The 21,132-nt window shown below is 39.0% G+C and overlaps 2 protein-coding genes and 1 long non-coding RNA gene across 4 annotated transcripts; 1 reads left to right on the forward strand and 2 right to left on the reverse strand.

Annotated features, from left to right (window-relative positions):
• The first annotated feature begins 507 nt into the window (after nt 1–507).
• LOC111244269 (solute carrier family 25 member 32-like) lies at nt 508–16,257 on the forward strand. The gene is made up of 7 exons (XM_022791174.2): nt 508–2,584; nt 9,933–10,228; nt 11,668–11,821; nt 13,211–13,296; nt 13,638–13,830; nt 14,058–14,159; nt 14,481–16,257. The coding sequence occupies exons 1-6, from the start codon at nt 2,107–2,109 to the stop codon at nt 14,141–14,143; spliced, it is 1,293 nt and encodes a 430-aa protein (XP_022646909.1). The 5' UTR covers nt 508–2,106; the 3' UTR covers nt 14,144–14,159; nt 14,481–16,257.
• A 1,660-nt stretch (nt 16,258–17,917) lies between these two features.
• Nucleotides 17,918–20,453, reverse strand: Dpm1 (Dolichyl-phosphate mannosyltransferase subunit 1). 2 transcript variants are annotated; one of them, XM_022791179.2, is made up of 4 exons: nt 20,227–20,453; nt 19,052–19,351; nt 18,278–18,515; nt 17,918–18,146 (listed from the first exon to the last, which is right to left on the reverse strand). In XM_022791179.2, the coding sequence occupies exons 1-4, from the start codon at nt 20,325–20,327 to the stop codon at nt 18,042–18,044; spliced, it is 744 nt and encodes a 247-aa protein (XP_022646914.1). In that variant the 5' UTR covers nt 20,328–20,453; the 3' UTR covers nt 17,918–18,041. The 2 variants fall into 2 exon arrangements, with proteins under 2 accessions (XP_022646914.1, XP_022646915.1); XM_022791180.2 differs by having other exon boundaries at nt 19,052–19,330; nt 20,227–20,450.
• Nucleotides 19,353–20,220, reverse strand: LOC147757608 (uncharacterized). Its single transcript, XR_015322052.1, has 2 exons — nt 19,956–20,220; nt 19,353–19,555 (listed from the first exon to the last, which is right to left on the reverse strand). It is a non-coding gene; the product is annotated as an uncharacterized LOC147757608 (long non-coding RNA).
• Nucleotides 20,454–21,132: the final 679 nt, after the last annotated feature.

Consider the following 21,132-nt stretch of genomic DNA (forward strand, 5'->3'; position numbering starts at 1 on the left):
TGTGATAAATTATTTAAGCAATGGTAAATTCTTTTGAAATACGTTTGTTATGCAGGAAAGATCATTGGCTGTCAGTGCCCTCCGAGGGGCTGCAGGATAATACATAAATGTAACTACTCTTTGTAGATGTATGATATACATGATAGCCAAGTACATGGCAAAGCATTAGTATTGAATGAAAATTTATAAACAATTTACACACACATAATTTTTCGATATATACTGGACAATTCATGACACAAAATTCATACGCTCATAAGCTTCGACTCTTGCTTTCGACATTTTTGTTATTATGATCTTTGCTTAATTTAATCATGTATACACGTTGACTCTGAACGCCCTCTGTTGAGCTCTTTTTATTTCAATTTTTAATGCAAGGACATACGGCAAGCACTATCTATTGTAGTCCCGCGCGCTCATGTACGATTCGACCGCATTATTTGTACTTCAAGCTTCTATCACTGCCACCGTCGCAGCTAGCGTTCTATGGTGAGCGACGAGGAGCGAGGTCTGTCGAATCGAAGATGGCGCTTGCCAGTGTCAGAGACTCATTGTTATATTCGCGGTTTTGCTGTTGTTTGTACAACTTCGATTGTGGGGGCGTTGTTTGTGCGAAGCAGAATTTCTGCTGCCAATATCCCCTGTCGGATTCCAACCACGGGGGTGAATGAAATACGGATATCGGCTATGGAAAAACGATTATAGCATCATTGTGCATCCGTTCGCGCGCGCTGAGCTCCTGTTCCACCGCTAAGCCATTGGCCATTCTCTATCAGCAGTTGAATCAGCCATACCCCCTGGTTAGCCGGCTCGGGCGCACAACACCTCATCGAATTTGCTGCTAGCCAGTTTTGCTCGAACGAATCAATCATCAAAATCTATACTGGTTTCTCTTTGTGAATCGCCCCCAATCGCGGCGAATGCAACAAGAGGACCATGAACGGGCTGTTGACGAACTCGGCGCGACGACATCCACGACAACTACAGCAGTCACAAAAGAATTTGCATCGGCGCCGCCATTTCGAGCGCCGCTTGCGTCGCGACGAGCGGTCATCGCCATACCTCTGACTTCTTCGTTTGAGAAGTCCGGAGGAGCCTACTACCGCTAGAAAAGACGACAGACACACAAAAAGTGAACGAAGTAAAGCGAGGACGGCGTGTCGTGGCCTACATATGTCCTTTTCTACGGCTGCCACTGTACGAACGACCGACCCCGTTTTCGCCCCCACCGCCAGAGTGAGTCGAAAACAAAAAGCGCGGGTCGTGTGTTTTTCGCAGCAAAAACCATCTCGAAAAACCGAAACGAAAAAAGGAGAAATAAGCCATAGCGACGAGATTGTTGCTTTTGTTTATCGATCTATGTATATATTTATCTATCAAAGTGCAACATCATAATATTGGTATTACCAGAGGCCATGGTTCACGAACCGTCACATAATAATAATAATCAGCAAAAATAACAAGTCGACCCTTGTGTCTGTTGTGTTTATGCTGTCCCTTGCATCGTGGGCACGGGACAATTTCGGTGAGGCTGTGCTGCAGTTGTTCTTAGCTTGACCACCGGTATTATTCGACAACGCTTATAATATTCGATCAAGTGTTTTCGCCCGCAAGAACAAACAAATTAATAACATAAACAGTACTCTGTCTCTGTTTTTGTTTCTTTTTGTGCATTAGCTCAGTGTAGCTCGGTTATTTTTTGTTTAATCTCAGGTTATGTGAGTGTATTGTTCATGAGTTTCGAGCAAGTGCGTGTATTTAAGGGCGAACAACGGTACTTTCGTTCACTTGCGAATCGCCCATTCTGCTCAACGATTTTACTCTGTGCGAATATTTTCTATGATGCCGACTACGACTGTGGTTGTTAATCACGATTACTATCACCTGTAAACGACAGTTGTTTCTGTTGTGCCTCTCGACAGTAGCTTGTTCCTTTAGAGCAGATCCAGTTCACCCTGTACCCAGCTGCTTGTTTGCCCAACTTCGTGTCCTCAGTCTGTCTGTCTGGCAATTTTTTTGTGTCTGTCTGCGTGTGTGTGTTGCGTGTGTGAGAGTCTGTGTGCGAAAAGATCATACCACGAAGAAAGACGGCACGATACTGACACCATGGGGTTGTTCGAGCAACCTCAGCAGCAGCACCAACAACAACAGCGACACCAACAGCAGTTGCTAGAGATGTCAAGTAGCAAAACCACTACCAGAAACAGCAGTAGCAGCAGCAGCAGCAGCAGTAGTAGCGGTATCAATAAAACGACGTCTTCGTCTTTGACTAAAAATGCAACTGGCCCTCATCTAATTGGCAGTAGCACCAACTCGAGTAGCCATCATGGTCACAATGATAGCAGCAGCTCAATCGTCAGCCCGAAGACATCACCAGCAGTAGCGGCAGCAGCAGTCGCCGCGATACCAACAGCTTCACCACTGTCGACAGCAACGGCGACAGGAACGATGGTTCCGAGGACTCGATTCTGGCAAACGTTCCTGCCGAAACTACAGTTTGAACCTATGCTCGCCGGAATCGCTGGAGGAGTAACCTCTACCCTAATACTTCATCCCCTCGATCTGCTCAGGATTCGCCTAGCAGGTACGTGCGTGCATAACGAGAAGATAATCTAATATATGAAACAGAAATCCTAAGAAAACAAGAATAACAAATTGAAAGATACTGGAAAGTAATTGCTTGGCTTTCTTAGTCCCGAAAGGGCGCTAGCTTTATTTTGTTTGTTTTTGTTCAGTGCGGACCCGCGTCGACAGGCATTACTGTTGGCATTTCCAGCGAGCGTCCCTCAAATCGACAACAGCAACAACAAAACTGCCAGCTAACTCAATGTCGCGTATACGAATAGTTCATTTTAATCAGTACAGCCTGTCGCTCTTCGCGACAGCGACAATCGCTGTTAAAGGTATTTGGCACAGCCAGGGTTTTACTCCCGTCATGTTATCGTCAGGCAATCCGTCTCAGCATCGATTGATTCACTACGTTTGTTTAGGAAGCTGTTATTTTGGCATTACTTGTATGGTACGTTGGTATCTGTGACAGGGAGGTTCAAATAGTGCGTCTAGAGAGTGGGATGCGATTTTCGTTGCTGTAAGGCACGGCAGCCGAAGCAAAAGCAAGAGGTGGGCCGGCAATAGACCATGCATAAATTATGTTATACAGATTCTATTGTGACACCTGTCCGGATGGATGGTTGCTTTTTCCTGTGCTTATTTTCTAAGTCACGTACGCTAAACCGCTTGCTTAGTCTTCGCAAAATGGTTAATTATTGTTGGCTGGTCTTAGTTGTCAATAGAACTATGAAAACTGGGAAAAAAGAGGGTAAGTGATCAATACCGTTGAAAATGTTAGTCATATACTATGTGTGTACTAAAGACGTATTTTTCTTTCTACTGCTGTAGAGCTTTGTTTATATCAAGATGGGCAACATACTTACTTGTATAAAGTGTGTATTTGTTATTTGCCTTTCGTTTAAACTTCCACTAGTAAGGGTCATAGATTAAAATGACGTTACAGCTTTAGCAGTACTGCCAACGTTCCCAAGCCATTAAAGTCGTTACCGATTTCGTCCTAACTTGCGACTGTGTCCCTGTTGTTTTTTACCCATTACTGGTTTGCCTTTTGATTAGCATTGTCATGCTAACAAGGAATAACCGATGTTTAAGACGAGTTTTTTAATCACATAGTTTAATTGATCCAGATGTGAAAAGACCGAAATATTTTGGTCGCAAATTTTGATCTCTATTGTAGATTCCCTCGCTGAAAAGTACTGTCCTTTCTTTTCTGGGACAACGGTTCCTCGACAAGTCTGATGTCCCCAAGCCAGCAACAGGCATTCGTCACTTGTTTGCAAAAGCCCTGCCAAGCAATGTAACCCAAATGTGCCCAACATATAGGAGCTATTCGCAGGCACTTTGTTGCCAAAGAGTACAAAACGAATTGGTGTCAAAACATGTCTATAAAATGGAGACATTGCAGTAAGGCATTTGAGAGGGACATGAAAGGGCGCAAGGGGAAACGGTTAGTGACTAATCTAGCCTGGAGGACTGGATTACACGAGACAGTACTCAAGTAAAAACAATATGATCAGACGTATCATTTAATAAGGGGTGATTATGCCAAAAACATTACGGCTCTAGGTCCCTTTTTATTAGATACGCTGTGGTTGTATCAGCAAGCTTGTATCCATTAAAGGAATTAAGTCGTTAGTGTACGTGGGGACTAATAATAGAAGAAAATTAGAAACATTACACGCAGCGTTGTTACCACGCCTAAAAATTATTCCTGTTATATTCCTTGACTTCAATTGGTAGGCTTGTGTTAACTACAAGCACCAAAAGAGAGCTCTTTAACGCTCTTAAGCTCTAAACTCTCTACCATTTCTGTATTTTCTAACGGTGTTGATTAATACGAAAAGCTACTAAACAAGGTAGATCAGAGTAACTTAACTGAAACATTCTTGCATCGCAGTGATCATGCAGAAATCGTCATGGATCGACACGCTGCAATGGACTTTTTATGCGAACCGCTTCCAACGGAAACTGATGTTTTATCAAGAGAACTTTTTATGTGGAAAAAGCTGTTGATAAAAACTGGAAGTCGCAACAGGCAAATATTGCTTGCAACAATTCCTACCTGGAGTTTTTTTCAGTTGAGGGATTCGCCTTTCAAGCTGTTCCATCTAACTTATTCCACGAAATACAAAAACCTATGCACATATGCTGTTCGTGCAGAAACCCTCTTCTAGTCGCTACACCTCCTTAGTCCAGCGAAATGCGTTAAAGTCGATAAAGCGAATCATTGAAAGGAGTCACGGGGACCATTATAAATTATGAGGGTATTATTATTATTATTAAAAGCGTAAAACAGTGCCTTTAGCGCAGTCGATTGACAAGATTACCTAACAAAATATGCGCAACAATCCACCTATAAATCAGCCTATTCAACTGGTAGGCGTTGTGATACATTAAAAGTCAAAATTAGTAAAAGAATTTGTTGTCCATAATATTGGCGAAATCCTGACAGCTGTAGAAATAAGATCAAACAAACGATCCCTGCGCATCGACCGCGTATGCTCGAAAGATATTTTTTACGGTCAACCGATAGATATAAGGAACTTACTATAATACAAACATCGGCGTTATCGAGTAGCTGTCTTTTATCGCTTATTTTTATCGTTCATCGGAAATTTTGTCGTAAGAGATTACTCTAATGCGGATTTATAACGAAACCCATCCGGAATCGCCCGAACACGCAGACAGAGTTTTAAGGATATGCATACCAGGGGTCGATCTCAGCAAATACTCTTGAGCGAAAAATTCGTCTTTCTACCATAAATGTGTTTGTTTTTCTACTTTGTTAAAACTCCATAATATTACCTGGGAACTTTTATATTGTACCCTTCATCTATTCATAGAACAAATCGTACGCCGTAAAATGTCCATATTCGCGTTATACTAGTACCTGCTTTTCATCATGTTAGACTTCATTGTCGTGTTAAATTCTGACGGCCGCGGAATGGCCTAGATGGGTAACACACATCTCTTTAAGATTAGGGTAACCATGAACATGCGGCCATCGTTAATTCGAATTTCAAAGTTAGAAAATATTTACCATGATATCTAATCACCACATTATTTTAATTCCAAACAATTCCAGCGAGAAACGGTTCAATTAGAACCCTTTAGTGGGAGGGATCCGTAATGAATAAGTGGTGATGAAGATTTATTCATATAAGTAAAATAGCCAAAGACCTTACGATCCACTTGTAAGTATTAAACGCAAAGATTTGTGGAAGCTTTCACTTTTCTTATCTTCATTACCATTTCATTTTTGTTCATACTTTCAGCATTTTGCCTGTTTTTGGAGCCACAGACTTGACTCTGCCCTCATTTAGTTAATGGCGTTTGATTTGTGCGTATCCCATTCTAACCCAGATCATTCGCAGGTCGTTCGGTTGCTGTTATTGCTAATGCAAGTCCTGTCGTATAAAAGGTTTGGTTGATAGTGTTCATGTTGTTAGAGATCATCCAGTCTGAGTGAGCTGAAAGCGGATAGGAAATTGTAATGGATCGTATTCAAAAGGATAAAAGATGGAAATGAATATTTCTTAGGCCGTTTGGAGCTGGCGACCAGAAACAATTTTCCCTCACTCGTACGAGCGATATCGCAATCGGTAAAAAGCAACCGGACCGTTCCAACGAGTCCACATAATTTCAATGTGTATTACTCCTGCTGTAACAGTAAAAGAGCACTTTCAGTTGACAGACGATGACAGTTATAACAACATCGCAGGTGTTAACGGCCATGTTGTTGGGGCCATTGACTGGCCGTTTTGCCTGCTCAACAGGTACAATCCTGTTGAATGGTGACGTTAATGTAACAGTTCGACATATCTGTATTTCAACTGGTTTTAGATCTAGTTAATTAATGTATTGAGACCTAGAGGTTTAAAGGCATACTTTTAAAACTATTTGTTGAGTACTTTCTAGATGCAACAGTTTTACTGATTTCGTCATAAAGTAGGTACACACCGGGATACTGGCAGACTCTTAACTTTAGTATTTATTGCTGATGCAACAAATTCAGGTTCTTAAGTGAATTTTCAAGTCGATTGGAACTCGTAATCAGGAGCATCTCAATAATATGAAACACTTCTTTAAGGGCGATTGTGGAAAATCATAGTTATTTAGTGGTTGTAGGTCAGACTAGCAGCTGTTTGATAATGTGTTATTAAGATCGATATAACCTAAAGTTAGATTTCCTGCACTTTCCTAGCGTTGATAAAAGGGAAATCTCCACGACACAGGAGTGGACTGCTTTGGGTCACCAAGATGAAGATAGTTCAGTTTGAATTAAATCGGCGTTGAGCACATAAGGTCTTCACGTCTCCATATAGAGTCTGTTAAGAAGAAAATCGTTAGATGTATTTTTTTGATTCTGCTTGAAAATTCTTACCAACTACCTGCTAACGTATTTTACTGAGCCGCAAAGCCTCTAACTGCCTATATTTCTGTGAAAGTAGATTGTGTAAACATTTAAGACCACGAATGTCGTATGCTCTTTCCTTATATCTCTATAAAACAGAAACAATAACCATAATATTAAGGAAATATGACCGGAATCTTACTCAGCTTCCTTCAAACCTTTGTTATAAGAATAGTGTCTCAATTTCGATGTCACTTTACGACGAAGATTGTTGATAACGTTACAGACAACTATCAAGACAAACTCGGCACATCTAGTGTATTGCAGTTACTATTAATTACTACTAATTATTGCTAGTAGTAGAATGACATCAGCACTTCGAGCTTTTTCCGTGCGTAGTGTATACGAAAGCCTGGACTTCATTAGACTATTCATTTCCGTCGAACCGCGTGTTGAGCGAGCTAGTTGTGGCCGGTGCAGAAAGAATATTAGGACTAAGAACGAATCACGTTACAAATTGGCACAGCGGCAGGCGGCTGACGGCGACAAGATAAACATGTCTTTTTTTTTGTACGTACACACTCATTATCTCTACAGTATTACACTCAATTTAGAACGCAGTGTCTGAAAGAAAATGTATAAAATCCTATTGTTAATTAGAGCTGACTATCTGTACAATACCAGAAGGCGGAGAAATCCGAACCCAACTCATCAGTTTGTTTTTAGCGAATCGTAGGTAAAAGTAAACGCCGCATATGGGTGGTATTATATCCTAGTTTTTTTTTGATGAGCCAAACAATGCACTGGGTCATGAGATCATGAAGTTTTTGGGTATCAGTCACTGATCCTCTTCTGCAAATGGACGTTACCATTTTGCTTACTATGTAACCCAATTGGATGACAAAGCTATACTGAGGAATATTTGTTTTCAAAATGACAAGCCATTTGAGTATGCTTTTTCTGTATGAATCTATAAAAATCAGTTTAAATATTATTATCATCGTTAGTTGGAGTAATCGAAACAGTGTCATCGAATACCCCCCCCCCCCCCCGGCTTTACTGTTGGCATGTATTAGTAACATGACATGAAATTCCATCCACTTTGTTTTGCAGTTTTGATTCTATGGGATCAAGGGCCCACAAATAGGTAATTTTAATTTACATTAATCTTTTAATAGTATTCTTTTTGTCTAACGCGATAGTAAAAAGGACTATTGCCTACCACATGTCCGTTCTAAACAGGATTATATATACAAATTAATTCTTTCATAATAACATTCTAATGGATAGCGAAATCGTTTACCTTCATAGCTGGCACTATGATCCTTTCAACATGTATTTGGCCCATTGGGGCAACAATATTGGTCGCTGAAACCACACGGGCAGTATTTAAGGTTGGTCGAATACCTTTTTGCTTGCCCTGACACGTGGCAGATCGCACTAAACTCAATGACACAAAATAAGCACCTTTTATGTATACTATGGTATAAGAAAAATAATTTATTATAATTCACCTAAACCCATATAGTCATGTGGTTTAAGAAACAACACCCACATTTGGATTATAAGGGGCATCTCATTTAGTTTGTGGTACAGGAAGTCAGATAAGTTCATTAAATAATAGTTCTGAAAAGAGACACTGTTTTGTGCAAAATAATATGTTTTGGAAAGACGGAAACATTACCGAGTATGTTCAAATAATACGCCTATGTACTACCGGTACTAGGGTTTTGGTGTCAAAGTTCTGGGTAGACAGGTTCATGTTACCTAGCCATTATCCGAAACACAGTATTGTACTTCAGCTTGCTACTAAATTTTATCTATTTATTACTATTAATTTATATATACAGTAATCGTAATCACTATAATATCCGGTCTACCAAAAAAAATATTGACCGCCTTAAAACCAAAAGCACTCTTTTTACTAAAAAACATGATTACTAAGCCCAATATACGCCATTTCCAGCAATGACTTGTTGCAATTTTTCTGGTAGCACTACAAAATACTATCACTGTAGAACTTCGGTAACATTTTGAAGGAAAAATTGTGACAAGTGATTTTTGCATTCTTCCACTGAGCTAGCTACCGAAGATGTTCCGTAGAGACCAAAAGAGATGATAGCCTAATGATGCAAAATCCGGATTATATATATTTAATAAACGCCATTCTTGACGTCAGCCTGGCCAAACGTTATGGAGTACACTTTTTTAATTTTATTTTTATTTGCACACGACTGTCGCATGCAGTCCATTTTTCATCACCTAGAATAAGTTGTTTTAGAGACTGCTCGATTTTTTGTAGTCGAATTTCTGTAGAGTTTCGCAGATGGAAATACGTCCGAAGTCATTTCGTTTACGTCAATTCGTATGGCGCCCAAACATCGAAGTTTTTTGTTGCCAGCTTTTTCAAATGGTTAGTTCCTTGGTGATATTATGATCGCTCATATATCGCTTTTATTCAACTTTGCAACAATTTAATTATCTTTTTTCGTAACTGGTCGACAAGGAGCTCTTTTCATATCGAAATTTCCCGGACGAAAGCAACAGAACCGTCTTTGGGCCGTTTCACCCGATAACGAATTTTGACCATGAGTAACGCACATTTTCGTGAGCTTGTGTCTTAATCATAATAATTTGGAAAGATAGTGTATTTTACTAAATTTCAAGATGTTGTATGGGCATTTTAAGAGTTAGCATATTTACTGCCAAATCTCAGCTTTCAAATGAGACCAACGCTGACCCAACAGGTATGTGACCTTAGCGCCACTAAGCTAGAAAAACGGTCACTACCTTTCAACGACCCAATATTAGTTTTGGCAACATAACAAAACATATTTCGTCAGGATGAATAAATTGCAAACGAATATTGATCCTATTATTATAATCAATTACGGTTGTTGCTACCAGTTATTATTATCATTATTATGATTATTGTTATAATTGCACTGGTGCGATGTGTCTTTTCTCTTCATATGTTTATCTCTATGATTGCGATTTGATTGTACAGTGAACGACGGTCAGCTCAAAACTCGGCCCCAATATCTGGGTATTCGCAATGCGTTAACGAAGATCGTTCGTGAGGAGGGCGTGAAGGGTCTGTACCGTGGAGTGTTCTCCAACTGCATCGGAAATGGAACCTCCTGGGGCCTCTACTTCCTCTTCTACCATTCGATCAAAAACTATATGCTCAACTCTCAACGCAGAGCAGAGCGGAATCACCCGAGTGGCACGCAAAAAGATGTCGAACATCTCGGTCCTGCAAGGCACATGCTGGCCGCAGCAGAGGCAGGTTGCATAACACAAGTAAGTTAGAAAATGAAGTTCAACATGATAGCTCAACATGATTGATAGAACCTATTAGATACACAGCTCGATCACGCGTTAGACTAGGCCAGTGTACCAAGTAGCTTCCCTGCCCAGCATCGGGCAATCAGCCCTCAGCAAAGATATTGGTGTTGACAGGTTTTAGTCACATGCAGAATATGTATGCCTGCACGTTTCCATGCATGTTTCCATGCCAGTTTCAAAAACCAGCCTTGGACCTAACCGGCAAAGTATGTCAGGCCGTTCAGCCGTGTTAATTGGTATTGCCAGCGAGTTGGAGGTTTCAGTGTGGTTAAGAGAATTTATAGTAGTTGGTATATGGGAAATCACCTGTCATAAGCCAACAGTAGCATGAGAGATATTACTAGTCCACAGCAAACTTAGTACACAGCAACGATCAGACCGCAGTATAGCATAAGAAAGGCAAATCACAGTATTAGATAAACTGCATGGCCATAAATGGCCATACGTCCCTTAATGCCTTGAAGCAATATTAGATATGGCCAGCATGGAAAAATCAACTTTGGCCGTGATCTCATATCAGGCATTTTTAATGTACGTGCGTCTTTTATATTGTTTGTTTGCTGATGGCTAAGCGCTGTATACTGATTAAAACTATTTTCGTTGACCTATTATAATCATTTCAAAAAAGAGATAGCCGAGTTTTGTCCTCACTTCGGACTCTAGAGATGGCTATGTGGGACGGCAAAAAACCGCATTTTTGAAATCGAAAAGACGTCGACTTATATAACAATTATCCTCGTTCAAAACTGGCTTAGCCCAATTTCCCTTGGAATACTTTTGCCAATACCATCTTTGGTTCACGCCACGTCTTAATAATACTCTCAGCTGTAGAATCCTTGTCATAAGCCTCACATAGATCGTGAGATGTTTCCGTAACTTTCTCACCTGTTAAATAAATGTGACAAATTGTAGTCGTCCGTTATATTCATTTTAGAGCAACTAAAATTTTGTGAGCCACACAAAACGTTGACTCTGTAAAGAAAACTGCAGATAACATCCAAAGAAGTAAAGTTAAAAAGAAAAAAATTAACAAAAAACAAGTAAGTAGGTATATACATATATATATATATATATATATATATATATATATATATATATATATATATATACATACTCACTCATATTTATGATCTTAAGGAAATCTGATTTAACTTCTCGTATTACTTTCTGTCCTCTTTTCAGACCTGCTGTTAAATACTTGATAAATGTTTATGCTCTCCTTTATCCCCAGTATTTATAGTGCTGATTTACATTCCCATTAACTGCAACGTAATAACAATAATACTATATTCGCAGAAAACATTTAAAAAAGTATGTACATATATATGATAGGTTTGCATAAATAGGGGGTCATGGGAAATTTATAATGATAACCTGTTTGAAATTCGTCTTAGGTAATCACCAATCCACTGTCGATGGTGAAGACGCGGTTATGTCTTCAGTATTCTGACCATTACATGAATGTGCCGGCGACCAAGAGATACAGCGGCATGGTGGATGCTTTTCAAAAGGTTGTCAAGTATGAGGGCTTCAGCAGTCTATATAAGGGTGAGTTAATTGTAGAATTTAACGCATGCATCGATATTTATATTACACGGATATTTGAGCATCCTCGAGGTATATATGAAAAAGCCTAGTCGTGAAACCTATGATCTTTCATAAATTATATAGTTTATGCGTGCGACTAAGTCACTGTCTTGTCAATAATTTAGTGTATGTTACACAGAATAAATGTACTTATTGTGATGCAACTTAAAAATATTTTTCATTAATATAGCGTAACTTTAGTACAATTCCCGCAACTGCGTGAAAGGCCTCACAAGACTTCGGTTCGAAGACTGCTGTGTTATCGAAGTTGATAATCATCAGATTTGTCACATGGGCAGTTTAGTAAGTGTCTTCATTGCTAACAGTTCATCTCAGGGGAGGTACACATGTTTGTTCCCGCGGTAGGTATTTTTCCCTGAAGGCTAGGATGGTCGTTGACGAGCTGAGCTATTCTTACCGGCTGTAGAGAATCAGTAGGCTGGCCAGCACATATCCGCAAATTCGGTAAACTCTGAAATCTGGTGCGTATGTCCTAATTAGTATGACGAACAATTATAATGCAGAGCTAGATTTGTTCTGTCGTTGAAAAATGCTCGACGCTTGTAATACCTACCACTGGATTTATCCTCGTTTTTGTAATGTAATTGCGTCTAGTTATATTATTGGTGAGCATCTCGTTCGGGTTCAGTTCCCTTTTAGCACACAACGGCCACCTAACGATTTCACGGAACATCGCACCTGCAACTCATGTTAAGGCGCATAGTCTTTTGTGTCGCCTCAAGGTAATTCGACAAATACACTGGAAATGTTAAGCGGTCGGTTGATTTCTTGGCTCCTCGACCTGCTGTATTATTGAATCAAAGTAAGCAATACAAAAATTACGTTATTTTTTCTTATATCTCTGTTGGCTGATGAAGCAACACTGATCTATTCTACATTGACTGTAGAGGTTGAGCGATGTGTAGACAGAACTGCTTATACTGGGTACATATGTAACAGTAATAATTCTGCCCGTTCACTATAGGTTCGACCAAATACAGAACACTGTAATTAGTTATTAAAAGCTAGACAAGGAACAATGAAAACGTATCCATTGCAAGAATATCCCTTCAAACTTAAGCTTAGTCTTTGTTATTGAAATCTAGTACTGATTAGACACCTCTGAAGTATTTTACCGTAATTACCTACAGTCGTTCGTCGCGAATTATTTGCTTATTGTTGAACTACAAGTGTGCATTATTGTAAATGCTCGTGAGACACACCCCCCGAAAATACTGCTTTCAAATAACTTTTTTGTGCTTTTGATATCTGCTAAAAAATTTAGTAGTAAAATTTCTAATTAATTATCGAAGATCGTGCTTTGAGTAATGGAGCGCTCTTTTTTTTCAGGTTTACTACCTGGTGTCTTTAACGTAGCGCATGGATCGATTCAATTTATGGTCTACGAGGAACTGAAGGCCGAGTACAGCTTGCATGTACGTCGTCCTGGATGTGAAAAATCATCCTGCATATGTGTTGAAACACGAACACGAAACGATTGTTTTTGTTTTATTTGAAACTGGACTAAGTTATGGATTTCCACAAAGTACACTCTTCTACACAAACATCTTTGCGATGCTTTAACACAGTGGACAAAAAGTTGAAGGTCTCATATAATTCTAGAAATTTTTTAGATATGACCGATTATGACTGTCTGAAAAATAATAAAAACAGCGTCAATAAACTGCTCACTGTCTCATCAACTCGAATTTGAACCCGTTGAAATTCTCTGCTTGTGCGGCACTTCCCTACACAGAGTTGTCCTTCCTCAAAACAGGTCAATCGACATCGTCTGACGACCAAGGAGTACCTGATTTTTGCCGCCATATCAAAGCTTATCGCCGCCGCAGTCACCTATCCTCAACAGTTGATTCGTGCTCGCTTGCAGGACCAGCATGTGCAATATTCTGGCTTTTTAGAAGTGGTCCGAAGAACCCAGCGCGCTGAAGGGATTAAAGGCTTCTACAAAGGTTTAGTCTATTGATCCAATTTTAAGAGAGACTTTTTAACTTTTTAAGATTATTTACCATGCAATGTGCCTAAAAAGTAGAAGAATTGTTTATAGATGCGCATATATTTATGAGTGATTTATCTAAACATGGGTAATTTATTTACCTTTAACACGTTTAATAAAATAAGCTAATTAACGATAAATGAACAAGTTCTTATTTAATCGCTTTTGTGTTTTTTGGCTTAGGTTTTGGGGCGTATTCAATTCACGTGACGCCTAACATCTGCATCGTATTCTTAATATATGAAAAGATGTACCCGTCTAAAGATTAGAATTTATAAATTGATGGTGAGTACTTTTCCGACTATACCATACAACTACCTCATGGATTTCTGAAACTACCTTTTTGAGAAGTATTACTTAAAAATATAACGAAAAATTATTTATGTACAAATAACTATCCGATGGTGTCGAAATACGACAAACACTATTAGGAAGGTTTCTTAAAAGTGCCAGTTTTCTTCAAATTCCCTTTAATATCTGCTAAAAAATCTGACAAGCAAAATTTAGCAAGTTATATATAGCAGGTCGTTATAAAGTCTTTTCAAGTAACTTTGCACATGCATAATTTTTGTACTAGACACTTTTTTGCGTATCGCAATATTACAGGGTAAGTACAGTGTATTTGGCCGTCGTATCGGTTAATGATTAGTCGCTGAATGGACAGCATACGTACGCTTTGAAGTTGCGAACCCGTGTCGCACACATGGCCCCGTACCAGGCTCTCAGTGCGGTACAGGACAGGTCTACAATCACCTAAGGCAATTGGATAAGCCATTACGATGATAGCGATGCAATTACGCCGACACACAGAAGAGGCAAAACGGACCACAGACAGGAAACAGCCAAGTGCACGAACAACGTTGGCGCCAAGGCAGGAAAGTCGGGTTCCCGTTCATTTCACAAGGGGAAAAGTAGGAACTCACAAGCTCTAAGCACGGGCATCGTAGAATGGGCGGTCATTTTCTTAAAGAGTCCACCCACAGTTGTGGACTTTGGAAGATTATACGTATGCAAGCTTGGGTGTTTTGGATAGAAAGAAAAATAATTGAGTGCTTCTAACTGCTTTTCTCGCTCTCCCCTTTTTTCCATGGATTTGAATGCAATTCGTGGGAGCCCCGAAAGGAAAAGCGAAGCTCTACAACGCCGTCGAGGTTTTTATTCGTTAGCAAGGCCCCAATTCGTCGACAGTTGTAGTAAAGTGAGGAAACAAAATTATATATGGCTAAAAGCCGAGCTGACTACGACTCGCTTCAAATACCTGTGTGTAGTAATATGCTAATCAACCGTTTTGATTTTAACTTGACAAGTAAAATTTGTCAAGATAATGATGTGAACGAAACCAAACAGACCACACCAAAAGTTTTGTAATTGTTGTTTTTACCAAAAAAAACATCAACTGATTTCAGCAATTAAATCTATTGGAAGAAGCTGACAAATTACTAGATTTCTTAATAGTTAGTAGTGGTTAACGGTTTTTTGTTAGGTAAGAAATAAAAAAATCGACGGTCGAGGTCGTCGTTGTTACTGTTGTTAACCCTTGTATTAACCGACCGTCATTTATATATATGTCTTTAGAATATAGAAAATATCTCAAAAATTGAATACGATGAAGAGAAAGGGCCCTCTCAAGAGACTAAAGTTGTGTTATTGTATTTGAAAGGTGTATATCTGTGAAACTGAAGTGTGGGTAAAGACGAAAATTCATATATATATATATATATATACATATATATATATATATATATATATATATAGAGAGAGAGAGAGAGAGAGAGAGAAAGTGGTACTAGCAATTGCCTATGATGATTACTTTTAATTATAATATTACGAGAACGACTATGAAAATCATATATTAGTAAACGTAGCATGTTAAAATTATATCAACAATATGATAAATGTGACCGATTCTATGATTTCAATTTTTCAATGACTTAGAGGAACGAATCGACGAGCCAGGGAGTCAGTTCGCGCGCTCGGCGGGCGTTCTGAATTGTCATTTAATGCTCCCTCCGTTCTTCACTAGTGAATACTTATGAAAATGTAATAATCGAAGAGTCATAACGCAAACAACATAGCAATCATAGAAAAGCATGTGCATGTTTAAAGCTGTGTTGAGGAAACTTTCGAAGGTTGACCGTGATCACTTGTGAATAGCTACGGGATTACAGAGTTTTGTTGATGTTTAGAGAGAATATTGAAAAAAACGTAGAGGTCGTCTTAAAAGCGTCCGTTATCTATGGATACGTACGTGTGCAGAATGGAAAGTGCAATTAGTCCGATGGATTTATCAAGGTTTATATTAGCAATAATCGTAATGAAATAATTTCTAATTTTGCCATATTTAATAAAACTCTACTGTTTGGTCCCTTTAGGGAAACACTGAGTCAATCAGCACTTATTGTTCATGACGAGGTAATTCCGATATACTGACAATGGTCACCTTGTCGGTCGAAATGTCGTAAATTACCCCGATCGCAAGACCTGTGCGACTTGGAAGACCACATTATGACTTCAGTATATTAGCTTCTGTTAATTTGCAGGTTTCTATTATCAATAATTAGAAGAAAAGTTGTCGATCTCAGTTCGTTAATCGAAATCATGTCAATTCCTTCTGGTAATGATCCAACAAGAGCAGAAAGTCTCTAGGTTAAATACAGGAATACACAAATTTGGGCGAAGCTCTTTCCAAGCCGAGCGTGTACCGGGTAAGGGTGATCCGCACAAAAAACGAAAAACCCAGTCCGAATAAGGAAGCTCTAAATGCGAAAAGGTCGCGTTGAAGGGGCTCTACAGAATAATTAATATTAGGAAGGATGACAGTGGTGATGATCGTTCGAAGCATGTATCACACGTACCCACAGTAGATTAACAATTTCTGAGTACTAACACGACTACTAATTGTTACTGTTGTAATGAATTTCATTTTTTCGTAACGCATTCTTGTTATTGCCATTATACTAGGATGTTTTAATTATAAATATACGTTTAACTTTATTGAAAGGCTTGGGCTGGGACATAAGTAGAGTTGAGTTAACGTCTGGGAGAATAAAGTTGACTGAGATAAAATACTGTGGATAAAAAAATTTTGCCGTATCTATCGAAGACCGTCGATTCGATCAAATGCTGTGTCCCGATTTATGAAAAAAACGTAAACGACGATAGAGGATGAGCGTTACCTTGCGAAGAAATAATGACAAAAGTGGTGAGGAGGAGATAAAGGCAAATATCTATTTTGCTAAGCAAATAAGTAATAAGGAAATAAATCAAAATGCACTATTGCGTACACGTGATTAATTGCCCTAATCACGAAACCCGCAATGTATGAATAATCGAAAGAAAATGTTGGTGTTTTGCGTTCTTAGTATTTCGCTAGGGGAAGTATATGATTTGCAGAATATCGTGCACCTTTAAGTTATCTAGATTCTGATCATGCAATCAACTACACCTAGAATCTTTCGGGAGATTTATTTTTTTTAAGAGTAATGTATTTATCAAAGTTTAGCAGCGTTTTGATGTATAGTTATGTAAGTGGTGCCAGTGTAGCCCACCACTATCCCTCGTAACACGAAGTTCGGGCTGTAAATCGTTATAATATTACCGTCAATACAAAGCAATGTTTTAGGTCTCTCCTTTCACCATTTTTGAAACCTTTACGTTGTGTCTCCATGCATCAACTCGTCTTCACTTCCCTAAGCCGGTTAATACACTTTAATTTTTTAGCAGTAAGAAACAATTGATGCCTCAATAGGATTTGCTGTATGTATGTACCATATACATAGGTATATACATCTTCCGCTGGACTCTATCTACACACATGGACTTTATATGTATGACTAGGTTCTTATAGAAGTAAATCAATCAAAGCCATGACACATATCTTTCTAAAATACTGTGATCAGTTGCGGTAACGTTTTTAGCAAGGTCATGCGAAAAAGAGATTTGACTAAAATATGTCTTACCAATAATACTAAAGATCTCAAAGCTGCATCAATAAAATGTGGGCATTAGAGTTTCTATTGGCGAAACAAGATGACAGGTTCGGATAAAAATGGAATACATATATTTAAATCATGATGCGATTCACAGATGTACGAATAGTATAAAAAAGCGCGCTTTCTCTGGATGTATGAAATTGAAATGAATTTTTGCGCGAGACCTGAGGTTTTTCTACGTCGTAGCAAAGAGATACAATAAGCCCTGGATGTAACTGACTATCTCATTGCCTCCCATTTTGCTTTCACCATAGAACCGGTCCACGAACGAGATCCCCACCTAGAACAATGTCCAGAATAAGTATTTATTTAATTTCAGACCATCGAAGCACCTGTTACCAGATAGATCAAAGTAGATTTAAAAAGTAAAAAATCGTCGTATACGAGTATCGAAAAGGCAATCGTACTAACCTCGCCGATCGAATAGTTGTACTGTCTGGCGCGAACAATCATTTCCATCTGAAAAACATAACCTTTGGATACACATGACTCAACTAATTTTCGGAGAACATTGCACCGATAGAGCCGAAACGAGCCAGTCAGATCGGACGCACCCGGACGGAGCAGAAATTGTGTGAGAAAATTAGCTCCACGGGAGATAAGTTTACGTTTGAAATCCCATCCGTGTACTCCGCCGCCTAACGCATACCTGAGAACGGGCACAAACAGAAACAGATATGGTTTTTTGTACACGCGGGACTGAATGTTTGCGAGTTTTGACAATAACCCATTCTGTTTCACCAGCAGAAACTGTAAAATGTCTACATTTCATATATCATGTTTTGAGATCTTTAGCGTTATTGATAAGAAATATTTCAGTAAAACCCCTTTTTTGCATGACCTTGCACCTAGCACTTATACTACTTTGATATTTGCATTTTAGTTGCTACCGCAGCACGACTATTAATGTAGAAATGACTTGCGAGTAACTTTTGCAGGATCTTCCCGGGCTATACTTAAGTTTCGTGCTAGAAAATTACCGCGCGCGGGACCCCCCAAACGAATATTAGATAGTTAATGAATTAAAGAAGTAATTAGCTGTCATTTGTAAAAAAATATTATTAAAGAACTCAAAACGTAAACAATTAAACTGTTCGCTGTTCGAAGCCTTTTGAAATTCGATAACCGTTAAGGATTTCCTCCAGCGGACATAACTAGTCGACATTCTCGTACAAATAAACGAACCGTGTTCCGGAGACGACATCGAAATTACCCTCCTTCTGCTTCGCTACAAAACTAGGAATGAATTTTGGATGATGCGAAAGATCGGCGTCCATAATCACAACGAATTCACCCCGAGTGTATTTAAGACCATGGATATACGCAGTTCCAAGTCCTAACTTAGCTTTACGGGGCTTCAGGATGATACGATCGTCGCCATAAATCTTCTGTAGACTTTGGGCGACTTTAAGGGTTCCATCTGGGCTCGCATCATCAATGACGATAATTTCGTATTCCAAATCACTGTAAAATAACAACGAGTGGCTTATAAAAATAATAAGAGACTTTATTATATAGATAGCATTTAAAGAAGGTTGTTTATGTACATAAATAAGTCATCGTAATATATTGTAGACTATTTCTATTTTTTGTTTTCTCTCTATCATAGCTTTAATGGTATCCGTTTTTCTTAGACTCATGCGAACAACTGGAACGGCTATTTTTCGATTCCATCATCATTTAACAAACCTGGGAATATGAAAAGTACCGTAAATTGGCAGGAGCCATATTAGTAGGAAGTTGACTTCACTTTTGTTAATTTAACCAAAAACTATCTATTTCTAAACTATTACTATTATTCTATGCCATTCGCCCTGATACAAGATATCAGAATTATGTCATTAATAAAGCCAACACTGATATGTTAGGTTTAAACATAACATCAGCTAAGAATTTTAGGTTAAAATCTTTCTAAACTGAACTTTCTGAAGGTTCCTCCAATTTACGCACTAGAACTGCTCTCAGCAGCTTTATTAGTAAATCATCAGTGAATTTCATAATTCAAAATAAATAAATATATTATATTTGTATATACCCAGAAGAAATGGTATCTTTCCAAATTGCTTATTATACACCGCACAATAATTACTTTTGTTTGATGATTAAGGACAATAGCTTCACGTTAAGTAATCGCTCGCTGCCGCTGCTTGTTCGCACGATGCTCTGACGTGTGATCCAGCTGACAACTACCGATAATGCGCTTAGCGTCAACGGTTCATTACATTGTAACACAGTCCCTACTAACTCTTGAAGCCGCTACCTAGTTAGTGGCCTCATACAAAAGAATTGCCAGTTACAATGACCCTTTGTATGTAATAGCGCCGTGTATAGTCCAGCACGCTGGAACACCACTTGGTTACCTTTCTGTCATATATTTGTTGATGAGCCACACGACGATTGGTAAATTATCCTTTTCGTTGTACGTCGGTAAGAGTATCGAATACTTGCTTGTATCGCCCATTGCCAAGACTAGTTTGTCACATACAATGGTAATCCAACGGAAAAGCAAGTATATTGTCGGCAGAGAGGAATGCCCCTATGTAGCCAGCACGGTAAGCTAAACGTGAACGTAGTCACCGTAGGCCGATGCGGCTGGACCAGCGAGGAAAGGAAGCGCGCCAAATACGAAGTGACCATTAGATCCAACAGGTTTCCCTGACTCTATTCGAACACTTCAGCAATAGCAATAATAGTGATATCGGACGCGATAGACTTAACCGATGCAGACAAACGTGCTCTTGGAACTCATGCTTGGAGAGCAGATATACGGTGGTTGCGTGCTTGGCTACAACGCGAGCCTTACAAATCTCGTAGTAATTTTCATTCAGGAGCTCTAGACTCTACACTTCAGAGCCAGATGTCATGAAGCACTCTCAACGAATAGTTGGCAAATAATAACATCTTTTAGTTTAAAAGATACGAAACCATTTACAATCGCATTTAGGTCTACAGAGACTGAAGTGACGTGAAATGAAATAGGTCGCTCAGCAATAAAAGCCTGTATGTGGTAAACTCCAAAACTGTACCTGGAACTCATTAGGTTCTGTTTGGCGCGTGCATTTAGGAGGTAAATGTAATATAGACTTAAGGTGATGTATTATTAACGAAAGTAATGCAATGGACCAACGACTAGTTACTGCGGCCTACTACATAATTCCAAATTTGGAATCGTCTTGAATATTGGTTTCCTGAGTTCCTACCGAGATATAACGAATAAGCCCAAAGTAAATGTAGATTTCTAAAAATACTGGCAATATGTCACTTCA

The sequence above is a fragment of the Varroa destructor genome, unplaced genomic scaffold, assembly GCF_002443255.2.
Source record: "Varroa destructor unplaced genomic scaffold, Vdes_3.0 BEIS01000002.1, whole genome shotgun sequence".
Taxonomy (NCBI): domain Eukaryota; kingdom Metazoa; phylum Arthropoda; class Arachnida; order Mesostigmata; family Varroidae; genus Varroa; species Varroa destructor.